This window comes from Stenella coeruleoalba (assembly GCF_951394435.1).
Source record: "Stenella coeruleoalba genome assembly, contig: scaffold_29, whole genome shotgun sequence".
Taxonomy (NCBI): Eukaryota; Metazoa; Chordata; class Mammalia; order Artiodactyla; family Delphinidae; genus Stenella; species Stenella coeruleoalba.
The window spans coordinates 1,639,753-1,652,939 of NW_027645960.1; the positions used below are offsets into that span (position 1 = coordinate 1,639,753).

Here is a 13,187-nt window from a genome sequence, read left to right on the forward strand (position 1 = left end):
AATTGCATTGAAAGCATAGGAAAAGAAGCAGAACGTCCACAATGATGCACTTGGCCAAAAAGGGCGTATGCGTTTTTTCCTGAATATATTCAGGAAAAAACGCATACGCCCTTTTTGGCCAACCAAGCAAGCTTGCAAAGGAAATCTGCACTACAATGAAGTCTCACTTCCCCCCGGTCAAAAGGGCCATCTGAAAAAAGTGTAAAATCCAGAAAGGCAGGACAGGCCATGGAGAACTGGGAGCCTTGTTATGCTGAAGGGCGGGATGTAAATTGCCAACAGACACTCGGGAGAAGTGTATGGTGTTTCCTGAAACATCTAAAAAACAAAGCAACAGGGCCTAGGGCAGTTCCACTTATGGTCCTATAGCTTAGGGAAATTAAAATCAAAAAGACACAGCCACCCCAAAGTTTGGAACGGCTCTGTTTACAAGAACCTCGTTTACAGTACAAGTTCAACATCGCAGAAAGTGAAAAATGGATAAAGAAGTTGTGGTATTTACGTACAAAGCAATATCACTCAGCAATGAAATCTGTGTCATCAGGCCCTTAGCAGCACAATGAGTGGATTCAGGTATGATGATTCTAACTGAAATAAGTCACACAGAAAAAGAAACATCATAAGATATCAGTAATACACGGAATGTAAACTTGGCTACACAGGAACTGAATTACAGAACAGAACAGGGTCTCAAATTTAGAAAACCAACTTATTCTTGCTTAAGGGTAAAGGTGAGTTGGGGTGCTGCATAAAACCAGAGATTGAAATGAGCACAGATAAAGTTCCTTAAGCCAAATATGGAATAGACAAGAGCTACTCCTTGCTCAACGAAATGGACTCAACACCCCATATTAAACGCCTAAGAATGTACCTGACTAGTAAGTATCTTAAAACCTATGGATTGCTATGTCTCCGAAAGAGAATCAAGCATGTGTACAGGGGCATAAACGCAGCAGTGATAGGATTGGAGAGGTTCGGTGAGCAAATGAAGACCCTTTGAAGTCATATTGCATGGTACCCATTCCACGGGTTTCAACTACCCAGGTTTAAGGTATTCTTCCTTCAGCTAAAACATGCATGTGGAACCTAGAGTATGATCAACCATGTGATCGGGAGACGTGTTCAAATATGTCTCAGTTTTCCTCCCCTGGTACTCGGGTGCAACATTCCAGACGCTTTACTAACACTCTCCCCACTTGGAGAGTCAGTCCCTTTAACCTCCTGTTTGGCCCAGTTTGCAATTTCTGCGGAAGATGAACAGGAATAGCGAGAACCAATGAGAGGCTAGCTGGAGGTGTCTGGACGGGCAAATTTAACTCTCATTTCCCACCAGGAAGAGGAATTAACCAAAGGCTCAGCATGCCGGGCCGGAACCAGATTAGAGCCTGAAGCCATCCTGCGGTGTTGCGGCCAGGTCACAAGAAAGCGAGTTGAAGAAAGGAGCTCAGGGGCACTGTAATTCACAAACCTGCAGAGTTATAAATGACAGCTATCGTCCAAAAATAGACTGAAGTAAGGCTGCCAAGAGGACTTGAAAGCGGGGCAGAATTGCAGGAAACCGATTTCAGGAGGTAGACTGGAATTGCATTGAAAGCATAGGAAAAGAGGCAGAACGTCCACAATGATGCACTTGGCCAAAAAGGGCGTATGCATTTTTTCCTGAATATATTCAGGAAAAAAGGCATACGCCCTTTTTGGCCAACCAAGCAAGCTTGCAAAGGAAATCTGCACTACAATGAAGTCTCACTTCCCCCCGGTCAAAAGGGCCATCTGAAAAAAGTGTAAAATCCAGAAAGGCAGGACAGGCCATGGAGAACTGGGAGCCTTGTTATGCTGATGGGCGGGATGTAAATTGCCAACAGACACTTGGGAGAAGTGTATGGTGTTTCCTGAAACATCTAAAAAACAAAGCAACAGAGCCTAGGGCACTTCCACTTATGGTCCTATAGCTTAGGGAAATTAAAATCAAAAAGACACAGCCACCCCAAAGTTTGGGACGCCTCTGTTTACAAGAACCTCGTTTACAGTACAAGTTCAACATCGCAGAAAGTGAAAAATGGATAAAGAAGTTGTGGTATTTACTTACAAAGCAATATCACTCAGCAATGAAATCTATGTCATCAGGCCCTTAGCATCACAATGAGTGGATTCAGGTATGATGATTCTAACTGAAATAAGTCACACAGAAAAAGAAACATCATAAGATATCAGTAATACACGGAATGGAACCTTGGCTACACAGGAACTGAATTACAGAACAGAACAGGGTCTCAAATTTAGAAAACCAACTTATTCTTGCTTAAGGGTAAAGGTGAGTTGGGGTGCTGCATAAAACCAGAGATTGAAATGAGCACAGATAAAGTTCCTTAAGTCAAATATGGAATAGACAAGAGCTACTCCTTGCTCAACGAAATGGACTCAACACCCCATATTAAACGCCTAAGAATGTACCTGACTAGTAAGTATCGTAAAACCTATGGATTGCTATGTCTCCAAAAGAGAATCAAGCATGTGTACAGGGGCATAAACGCAGCAGTGATAGGATTGGAGAGGTTCGGTGAGCAAATGAAGACCCTTTGAAGTCATATTGCATGGTACCCATTCCACGGGTTTCCACTACCCAGCTTTTAGGTATTTTTCCTTCAGCTAAAACATGCATGTGGAACCCAGAGTATGATCAACCATGTGATCGGGAGACGTGTTCAAATATGTCTCAGTTTTCCTCCCCTGTTACTCGGGTGCAACATTCCAGACGCTTTACTAACACTCTCCCCACTTGGAGAGTCAGTCCCTTTAACCTCCTGTTTGGCCCAGTTTGCAATTTCTGCGGAAGATGAACAGGAATAGCGAGAACCAATGAGAGGCTAGCTGGAGGTGTCTGGACGGGCAAATTTAACTCTCATTTCCCACCAGGAAGAGGAATTAAACAAAGGCTCAGCGTGCCGTGCTGGAACCAGATTAGGGCCTGAAGCCATCCTGCGGTGTTGCGGCCAGGTCACAAGAAAGCGAGTTGAAGAAAGGAGCTCAGGGGCACTGTAATTCACAAACCTGCAGAGTTATAAATGACAGCTATCGTCCAAAAATACACTGAAGTAAGGCTGCCAAGAGGACTTGAAAGCGGGGCAGAATTGCAGGAAACCGATTTCAGGAGGTAGACTGGAATTGCATTGAAAGCATAGGAAAAGAGGCAGAACGTCCACAATGATGCACTTGGCCAAAAAGGGCGTATGCGTTTTTTCCTGAATATATTCAGGAAAAAACGCATACGCCCTGTTTGGCCAACCAAGCAAGCTTGCAAAGGAAATCTGCACTACAATGAAGTCTCACTTCCCCCCGGTCAAAAGGGCCATCTGAAAAAAGTGTAAAATCCAGAAAGGCAGGACAGGCCATGGAGAACTGGGAGCCTTGTTATGCTGATGGGCGGGATGTAAATTGCCAACAACCACTCGGGAGAAGTGTATGGTGTTTCCTGAAACATCTAAAAAACAAAGCAAAAGAACCTAGGGCACTTCCACTTATGGTCCTATAGCTTAGGGAAATTAAAATCAAAAAGACACAGCCACCCCAAAGTTTGGGACGCCTCTGTTTACAAGAACCTCGTTTACAGTACAAGTTCAACATCGCAGAAAGTGAAAAATGGATAAAGAAGTTGTGGTATTTACTTACAAAGCAATATCACTCAGCAATGAAATCTGTGTCATCAGGCGCTTAGCAGCACAATGAGTGGATTCAGGTACGATGATTCTAACTGAAATAAGTCACACAGAAAAAGAAACATCATAAGATATCACTAATACACGGAATGTAAACCTGGCTACACAGGAACTGAATTCCAAAACAGAACAGGGTCGCAAATTTAGAAAACCAACTTATGCTTGCTTAAGGGGAAAGGTGAGTTGGGGTGCTGCATAAAACCAGAGATTGAAATGAGCACAGATAAAGTTCCTTAAGCCAAATATGGAATAGACAAGAGCTACTCCTTGCTCAATGAAATGGACTCAACACCCCATATTAAACGCCTAAGAATGTACCTGACTAGTAAGTATCTTAAAACCTATGGATTGCTATGTCTCCAAAAGAGAATCAAGCGTGTGTACAGGGGCATAAACGCAGCAGTGATAGGATTGGAGAGGTTCGGTGAGCAAATGAAGACCCTTTGAAGTCATATTGCATGGTACCCATTCCACGGGTCTCAACTCTCCAGGTTTAAGGTATTCTTCCTTCAGCTAAAACATGCATGTGGAACCCAGAGTATGATCAACCGTGTGAACGGGAGACGTGTTCAAATATGTCTCAGTTTTCCTCCCCTGGTACTCGGGTGCAACATTCCAGACCCTTTACTAACACTCTCCCCACTTGGAGAGTCAGTCCCTTTAACCTCCTGTTTGGCCCAGTTTGCAATTTCTGCGGAAGATGAACAGGAATAGCGAGAACCAATGAGAGACTAGCTGGAGGTGTCTGGACGGGCAAATTTAACTCTCATTTCCCACCAGGAAGAGGAAATAACCAAAGGCTCAGCATGCCGTGCCGGAACCAGATTAGGGCCTGAAGCCATCCTGCGGTGTTGCGGCCAGCTCACAAGAAAGCGAGTTGAAGAAAGGAGCTCAGGGACACTGTAATTCACAAACCTGCAGAGTTATAAATGACAGCTATCGTCCAAAAATAGACTGAAGTAAGGCTGCCAAGAGGACTTGAAAGCAGGGCAGAATTGCAGGAAACCGATTTCAGGAGGTAGACTGGAATTGCATTGAAAGCATAGGAAAAGAGGCAGAACGTCCACAATGATGCACTTGGCCAAAAAGGGCGTATGCGTTTTTTCCTGAATATATTCAGGAAAAAACGCATACGCCCTTTTTGGCCAACCAAGCAAGCTTGCAAAGGAAATCTGCACTACAATGAAGTCTCACTTCCCCCCGGTCAAAAGGGCCATCTGAAAAAAGTGTAAAATCCAGAAAGGCAGGACAGGCCATGGAGAACTGGGAGCCTTGTTATGCTGATGGGCGGGATGTAAATTGCCAACAGACACTCGGGAGAAGTGTATGGTGTTTCCTGAAACATCTAAAAAACAAAGCAACAGAGCCTAGGGCACTTCCACTTATGGTCCTATAGCTTAGGGAAATTAAAATCAAAAAGACACAGCCACCCCAAAGTTTGGGACGCTTCTGTTTACAACAACCTCGTTTACCGTACAAGTTCAATATCACAGAAAGTGAAAAATGGATAAAGAACTTGTGGTACTTACGTACAATGCAGTATCACTCAGCAATGAAATCTATGTCATCAGGCCCGTAGCAGCATAATGAGTGGATTCAGGTACGATGATTCTAACTGAAATAAGTCACACAGAAAAAGAAACATCATAAGATATCACTAATACACGGAATGTAAACTTGGCTACACAGGAACTGAATTCCAAAACAGAACAGGGTCTCAAATTTAGAAAACCAACTTATGCTTGCTTAAGGGGAAAGGTGAGTTGGGGTGCTGCATAAAACCAGAGATTGAAATGAGCACAGATAAATTCCTTAAGTCAAATATGGAATAGACAAGAGCTACTCCTTGCTCAACGAAATGGACTCAACACCCCATATTAAACACCGAAGAATGTACCTGACTAATAAGTATCTTAAAACCTATGGATTTCTATGTCTCCAAAAGAGAATCAAGCGTGTGTACAGGGGCATAAACGCAGCAGTGATAGGATTGGAGAGGTTCGGTGAGCAAATGAAGACCCTTTGAAGTCATATTGCATGGTACCCATTACACGGGTCTCAACTCTCCAGGTTTAAGGTATTCTTCCTTCAGCTAAAACATGCATGTGGAACCCAAGTATGATCAACCATGTGAACGGGAGACGTGTTCAAATATGTCTCAGTTTTCCTCCCCTGGTACTCGGGTGCAACATTCCAGACGCTTTACTAACACTCTCCCCACTTGGAGAGTCAGCACCTTTAACCTCCTGTTTGGCCCAGTTTGCAATTTCTGCGGAAGATGAACAGGAATAGCGAGAACCAATGAGAGGCTAGCTGGAGGTGTCTGGACGGGCCAATTGAACTCTCATTTCCCACCAGGAAGAGGAATTAACCAAAGGCTCAGTGTGCCGTTCCGAAACCAGATTAGGGCCTGAAGCCATCCTGCGGTGTTGCGGCCAGGTCACAAGAAAGCGAGTTGAAGAAAGGAGCTCAGGGGCACTGTAATTCACAAACCTGCAGAGTTATAAATGACAGCAATCGTCCAAAAATAGACTGAAGTAAGCCTGCCAAGAGGACTTGAAAGCGGGGCAGAATTGCAGGAAACCGATTTCAGGAGGTAGACTGGAATTGCATTGAAAGCATAGGAAAAGAGGCAGAACGTCCACAATGATGCACTTGGCCAAAAAGGCCGTATGCGTTTTTTCCTGAATATATTCAGGAAAAAACGCATACGCCCTTTTTGGCCAACCAAGCAAGCTTGCAAAGGAAATCTGCACTACAATGAAGTCTCACTTCCCCCCGGTCAAAAGGGCCATCTGAAAAAAGTGTAAAATCCAGAAAGGCAGGACAGGCCATGGAGAACTGGGAGCCTTGTTATGCTGAAGGGCGGGATGTAAATTGCCAAAAACCACTCGGGAGAAGTGTATCGTGTTTCCTGAATCATCTAAAAAACAAAGCAACAGAACCTAGGGCACTTCCACTTATGGTCCTATAGCTTAGGGAATTTAAAATCAAAAAGACACAGCCACCCCAAAGTTTGGAACGGCTCTGTTTACAAGAACCTCGTTTACAGTACAAGTTCAACATCGCAGAAAGTGAAAAATGGATAAAAAAGTTGTGGTATTTACTTACAAAGCAATATCACTCAGCAATGAAATCTGTGTCATCAGGCCCTTAGCAGCACAATGAGTGGATTCAGGTATGATGATTCTAACTGAAATAAGTCACACAGAAAAAGAAACATCATAAGATATCAGTAGGGCGGAGGTCGGGGCTGCGTAGTGGGAGGCGGTCTGGCGAGTGGCGCCGGAAGAGCTGCAGGTGCGGCTCAGCGGCCGATTCCGCGGGCCCGCCGAGCCAGGAGGTACTGAGCCCCCGCCGCCGCCGCCGCCGCCCTCGGCCCGGCCTGCAGCGGGGTATGGGGGCGGTGCGGCCCCTCGGCCCCCTCCCCCTCTCTCCCTCCTCTCCACCCCTCCCCTTCCCGTGGTCCCGGGCTCCCAGACCCTCCCCCAGGGCCGCATTCTCCTCTCCCCGTCTTCCTGTCCTCTTCCGCTGTCCTCTCGTTCCCCACCCCCAAGCATAAACACCCCTCCGTGTCCCAGGCGTCTCCCGTCGCCCCTCCCCCCTCCCCGGGGGTCCGCCCTCCAGCGTTCCGGGGGTTCCCGAGGTCTCTCCAGCGGCAGCTTTCTGTAAGCGCGGTCCCGAAGATGGGAGGCGCGGTGAGTGCTGGTGAAGACAACGACGAGCTGATAGACCATCTGAAGGCGGCGCAGTACATCCGCTCCGAGCTGGTGGAGCAGGCCTTCCGAGCTGTTGACCGCGCCGACTATTACCTCGAGGAGTTTAAGGAGAACGCGTACAAGGACCTGGCGTGGAAGCACGGGAACATCCACCTCTCTGCTCCGTGCATCTATTCGGAGGTGATGGAGGCCCTGGACCTGCAGCCTGGCCTTTCCTTCCTGAACCTGGGCAGCGGCACCGGCTACCTCAGCTCCATGGTGGGGCTCATCCTCGGTCCTTTTGGTGTGAACCACGGGGTGGAACTCCATTCAGATGTGACAGAGTATGCGAAGCAGAAGCTGGACTTTTTCATCAGGACGAGTGACAGCTTCGACAAGTTTGACTTCTGCGAGCCCTCCTTCGTCACCAGCAATTGCCTGGAGATCTCTCCAGGCTGCTCTCAGTATGACCGGGTGTACTGCGGGGCAGGCGTGCAGAAGCAGCACGAGGGGTACATGAAGAGCCTCCTCAAAGTCGGGGGCGTCCTGGTCATGCCGCTGGAAGAGAAGTTGACTAAGATAACTCGGACGGGTCCTTCCGCCTGGGAAACCAAAAAGATTCTGGCTGTGTCTTTTGCTCCACTCGTCCAGCCCTGCCAGTCGGAGTCAGGAGAATCACGACTTGTCCACACCCCTGGCGGTTCGCAGCCTCCAGGACCTGGCGCGCATTGCCATCCGGGGCACCATTAAGAAGGTCATCCACCAGGAAGCTGTGAACAAAAACGGGAACGGACTGAAGAACACTCCCAGGTTTAAACGGAGGAGAGTTCGCCGCCGCTGAATGGAAACGATTGTCTTTTTGGACAAAGAGGTGTTTGCCAGTCGGCTCTCCAACCCCTCTGATGACACCAGCTGCGGAGACCTGGAAGACGAGCGGCAAGAAGAAGAGGTGACAACCCCGCCGGACACCAAGCCCGAGCCCCCGGTGAACTTCCTGCGTGAGAAGGTCCTGAGCCTCCCTCTGCCAGATCCCCTGAAGTACTACCTGCTTTATTACAGAGAAAAGTAAGTCTGTGGTCCAGGGGAGGAGGCCAAGCCTTCCTGGAGGGCTGCCCGCAGCAGGTGCACTGGAGGAGGAAGGGGCTCCCGCTCTGCATCTCGTCTTCTCGTCTGTCCTTGACTGTCCTGTAGAGTTTTCATCCAGTCATCTGATTTCTGTAAACATAGTCTGACAAACATAAGGTGCAAGGGGGAATGTCTCAAAAGGGCGAGAGTCTCCTGGAGGAGGGGTTGACTTCACACTCTCAGGAAATGCTGAGGTCTACACGTGGAGGTGGCCTGGAGACCGTTTCTTACACAAGGTACACGTGTCTGCATCAGAAAGGAAAACTGAAGTTGAAATTAATCTGTGTTTCTTATAAAAGGTGAGACAAAAAGCACAAGTTGCTAAGTGTATGAAATCTTTTCTGAGTGGGACACGCCTATGTGCAAGTTTGAATTTTACGGAATCAACCTCTTAATTACTGGCACCGAGTAATTAAAGATTTATTAAAAGATTAATTTAAAAGATTTAACTAAATGTTTTAGTTATTTGGAACGTGGATACTTGATTGAAAAGCCCTCTCTTATTTTAAGTAAATTAATTACATCTTACGTGAGTTGTCAATTGTAATTTTAAAAAACAAAAATTGTGATGGGGAGAGGAATGAACGTATCAGATTGCCAGGTGTCTTTGTGGAATTGCAAAAGAATTCCAAGGCATTTTTTTCTGACACCTTTTGTTACCTTTAAAGTAACCAACATTGAGTAATCCCGTCAAAGAAAGTCCTGAAGAATGAAACAAGTGTTGTGTGTAAGTAATGAGCTGCATTACTTTTGCCCCAGAGACAGAGAGTACTGTTGACTCAACTTTAAATACAGTCAACGGTGTCTAAGGCTCAGTCCTCAGAGCAGGTGGGAAGTACTGGCTGCAGGAAATGGATTGGGGACGGTGTAGACGGCCTGTGGGTTGGTGTTTTGTTTTTTTTTTCAGTTGGCTATTGTTCTGTAATCACATAACAGTACTGATTCATAGATTTTATCTTTTATAATTCTGGAGAAAAATATTTGTTAGTTTTGTAATTTTTCCTAAGAACAAACGCGTGTTTGGTACATTGCATTAGAACAGTTTCACTCAAGTTTGACTTGTGGAATCCATCTTCTCCAGCGCTGTGTGTTGAGAGCTTCCTGTCTTATTAAGTCGTGGGTCTAGAAGAAGAGGCCGTCCTTTTAGTTAGGTGGCAGGATGTTTACAAGTGACACTGCTTCTTCCAAAACATTGGTTCTTTTCAGACTTTTCAGTTTTAACCAAAGTTAAACCCCAAATCAGAGTCATCCAGATTTTATGATTCATTTGATCTCTCAGCCTCTCAGGAGTTGCTGGATTTCAGTGTCTTTGTGGTTTTACCAGCTTCGCGGAGTTCTGGTTATTTTGTTTTGCCATTTATGCTTTTTTAAAGTAACTGAGTCATTTTATCACAGAACACTGCATGCACACATAGCTGGGAAAGCGGGTGTATTGCCCTAAATGGGTACCATTAAGCTGTTGTAAAGAAGGGTTTCTTCATAGTCGTGTTTACCTGCCTTTAACTGAACGTCAAGCCTCATTGTCTCAGAGAGAAAAGCATGAGTCACGTTTACTTGCTAAGACTTCGGTTTGCAGATCTTGTTGACGTCATTCTAATTGATTTGTAGAGACCTCTGCAACACGTGGACGTTTTTGGACATGATATCTGAAATATTTTATATTAGGTGGCTTGACTAAATGTTTTTCTGTAATTGTATATGGATTTCCTTTTTTTTCAACCACATTTGCCTTTATGCTAGATTGTAGAAAGTCTTTGCGAGGCATAAGACATGTTTTCCCCTATGTATGTTAAACCTTTCCTAACATTTTGTATTTACATGTTGGTTTGTGACTTTTAAACCAGAATTTGGTTACAAGATATATATATATACATATTGAATATAATATATGTGAAATAATTTGGTATTGATCTATCTAATAAATATAAAGGAGAATCATCAGTGAGTTTCCCTGTGTGTCAGCACCTTTCTCCGGAGTCAGTATGAGACACTACTTTCTGTTTTCAGACAGATGACTTATATATATAGTCTGTGTTGTCTGCAAGCTCTGTATTGTAAACCACATTCTAGACAATGGTTGACATTTGTGTTTCGATTAGTCTGTATTTTTATATGTGACTTTCGTCTTGCAAGTAGTGCAGCCATAGACATGTGCAAAACAAGCAACAAATGTATAATATTAAGCACATAAGAAAGAAGCCAGCTGCGTATTTAAAAGTATTTTTGCCCATCTGGAACTTTCAGGGGATTAAGGCGAGAAATATGAAACAAAGGTTTTGATGAACTGATACACAATCGATACCAATAAAGGTAGTTACGGCAAAAAAAAAAAAAAAGATATCAGTAATACACGGAATGTAAACTTGGCTACACAGGAACTGAATTACAGAACAGAACAGGGTCTCAAATTTAGAAAACCAACTTATGCTTGCTTAAGGGGAAAGGTGAGTTGGGGTGCTGCATAAAACCAGATTGAAATGAGCACAGATAAAGTTCCTTAAGCCAAATATGGAATAGACAAGAGCTACTCCTTGCTCAACGAAATGGACTCAACACCGCATATTAAACGCCTAAGAATGTACCTGACTAGTAAGTATCTTAAAACCTATGGATTGCTATGTCTCCGAAAGAGAATCAAGCATGTGTACAGGGGCATAAACGCAGCAGTGATAGGATTGGAGAGGTTCGGTGAGCAAATGAAGACCCTTTGAAGTCATATTGCATGGTACCCATTCCACGGGTTTCAACTACCCAGGTTTAAGGTATTCTTCCTTCAGCTAAAACATGCATGTGGAACCTAGAGTATGATCAACCATGTGATTGGGAGACGTGTTCAAATATGTCTCAGTTTTCGTACCCTGGTACTCGGGTGCAACATTCCAGACGCTTTACTAACACTCTCCCGACTTAGAGAGTCAGTCCCTTTAACCTCCTGTTTGGCACAGTTTGCAATTTCTGCGGAAGATGAACAGGAATAGCGAGAACCAATGAGAGACTAGCTGGAGGTGTCTGGACGGGCAAATATAACTCTCATTTCCCACCAGGAAGAGGAATTAACCAAAGGCTCAGCATGCCGTGCCGGAACCAGATTAGGGCCTGAAGCCATCCTGCCGTGTTTCGGCCAGCTCACAAGAAAGCGAGTTGAAGAAAGGAGCTCAGGGGCACTGTAATTCACAAACCTGCAGAGTTATAAATGACAGCTATCGTCCAAAAATAGACTGAAGTAAGGCTGCCAAGAGGACTTGAAAGCGGGGCAGAATTGCAGGAAACCGATTTCAGGAGGTAGACTGGAATTGCATTGAAAGCATAGGAAAAGAGGCAGAACGTCCACAATGATGCACTTGGCCAAAAAGGGCGTATGCGTTTTTTCCTGAATATATTCAGGAAAAAACGCATACGCCCTTTTTGGCCAACCAAGCAAGCTTGCAAAGGAAATCTGCACTACAATGAAGTCTCACTTCCCCCCGGTCAAAAGGGCCATCTGAAAAAAGTGTAAAATCCAGAAAGGCAGGACAGGCCATGGAGAACTGGGAGCCTTGTTATGCTGATGGGTGGGATGTAAATTACCAACAGACACTCAGGAGAAGTGTATGGTGTTTCCTGAAACATCTAAAAAACAAAGCAACAGAGCCTAGGGCACTGCCACTTATGGTCCTATAGCTTAGGGAAATTAAAATCAAAAAGACACAGCCACCCCAAAGTTTGGGACGCCTCTGTTTACAAGAACCTCGTTTACAGTACAAGTTCAACATCGCAGAAAGTGAAAAATGGATAAAGAAGTTGTGGTATTTACTTACAAAGCAATATCACTCAGCAATGAAATCTATGTCATCAGGCCCTTAGCAGCACAATGAGTGGATTCAGGTATGATGATTCTAACTGAAATAAGTCACACAGAAAAAGAAACATCATAAGATATCAGTAATACACGGAATGGAAACTTGGCTACACAGGAACTGAATTACAGAACAGAACAGGGTCTCAAATTTAGAAAACCAACTTATGCTTGCTTAAGGGGAAAGGTGAGTTGGGGTGCTGCATAAAACCAGAGATTGAAATGAGCACAGATAAAGTTCCTTAAGCCAAATATGGAATAGACAAGAGCTACTCCTTGCTCAACGAAATGGACTCAACACCGCATATTAAACGCCTAAGAATGTACCTGACTACTAAGTATCTTAAAACCTATGGATTGCTATGTCTCCGAAAGAGAATCAAGCATGTGTACAGGGGCATAAACGCAGCAGTGATAGGATTGGAGATGTTCGGTGAGCAAATGAAGACCCTTTGAAGTCATATTGCATGGTACCCATTCCACGGGTTTCAACTACCCAGGTTTAAGGTATTCTTCCTTCAGCTAAAACATGCATGTGGAACCCAGAGTATGATCAACCATGTGATCGGGAGACGTGTTCAAATATATCTCAGTTTTCGTACCCTGGTACTCGGGTGCAACATTCCAGACGCTTTACTAACAGTCTCCCGACTTGGAGAGTCAGTCCCTTTAACCTCCTGTTTGGCCCAGTTTGCAATTTCTGCGGAAGATGAACAGGAATAGCGAGAACCAATGAGAGACTAGCTGGAGGTGTCTGGACAGGCAAATTTAACTCTCATTTCCCACCAGGAAGAGGAATTAACCAAAGGCTCAGCG

General features: G+C 44.9%; 1 protein-coding gene and 1 long non-coding RNA gene across 16 annotated transcripts in view; one reads left to right on the forward strand and one right to left on the reverse strand.

Moving 5' to 3' along the window:
• LOC307181435 overlaps positions 1-13,187 on the reverse strand; it is a 2,786,049-nt gene that overhangs the window by 1,040,915 nt on the left and 1,731,947 nt on the right. The window lies entirely within an intron of this gene.
• Positions 7,026-8,161, forward strand: LOC307181439 (protein-L-isoaspartate O-methyltransferase domain-containing protein 2-like; the record flags this gene model as incomplete). Its single annotated transcript, XM_079946632.1, has 2 exons — positions 7,026-7,056; positions 7,370-8,161. The coding sequence occupies exon 2, from the start codon at positions 7,400-7,402 to the stop codon at positions 8,159-8,161; it is 762 nt and encodes a 253-aa protein (XP_079802758.1). The 5' UTR covers positions 7,026-7,056; positions 7,370-7,399.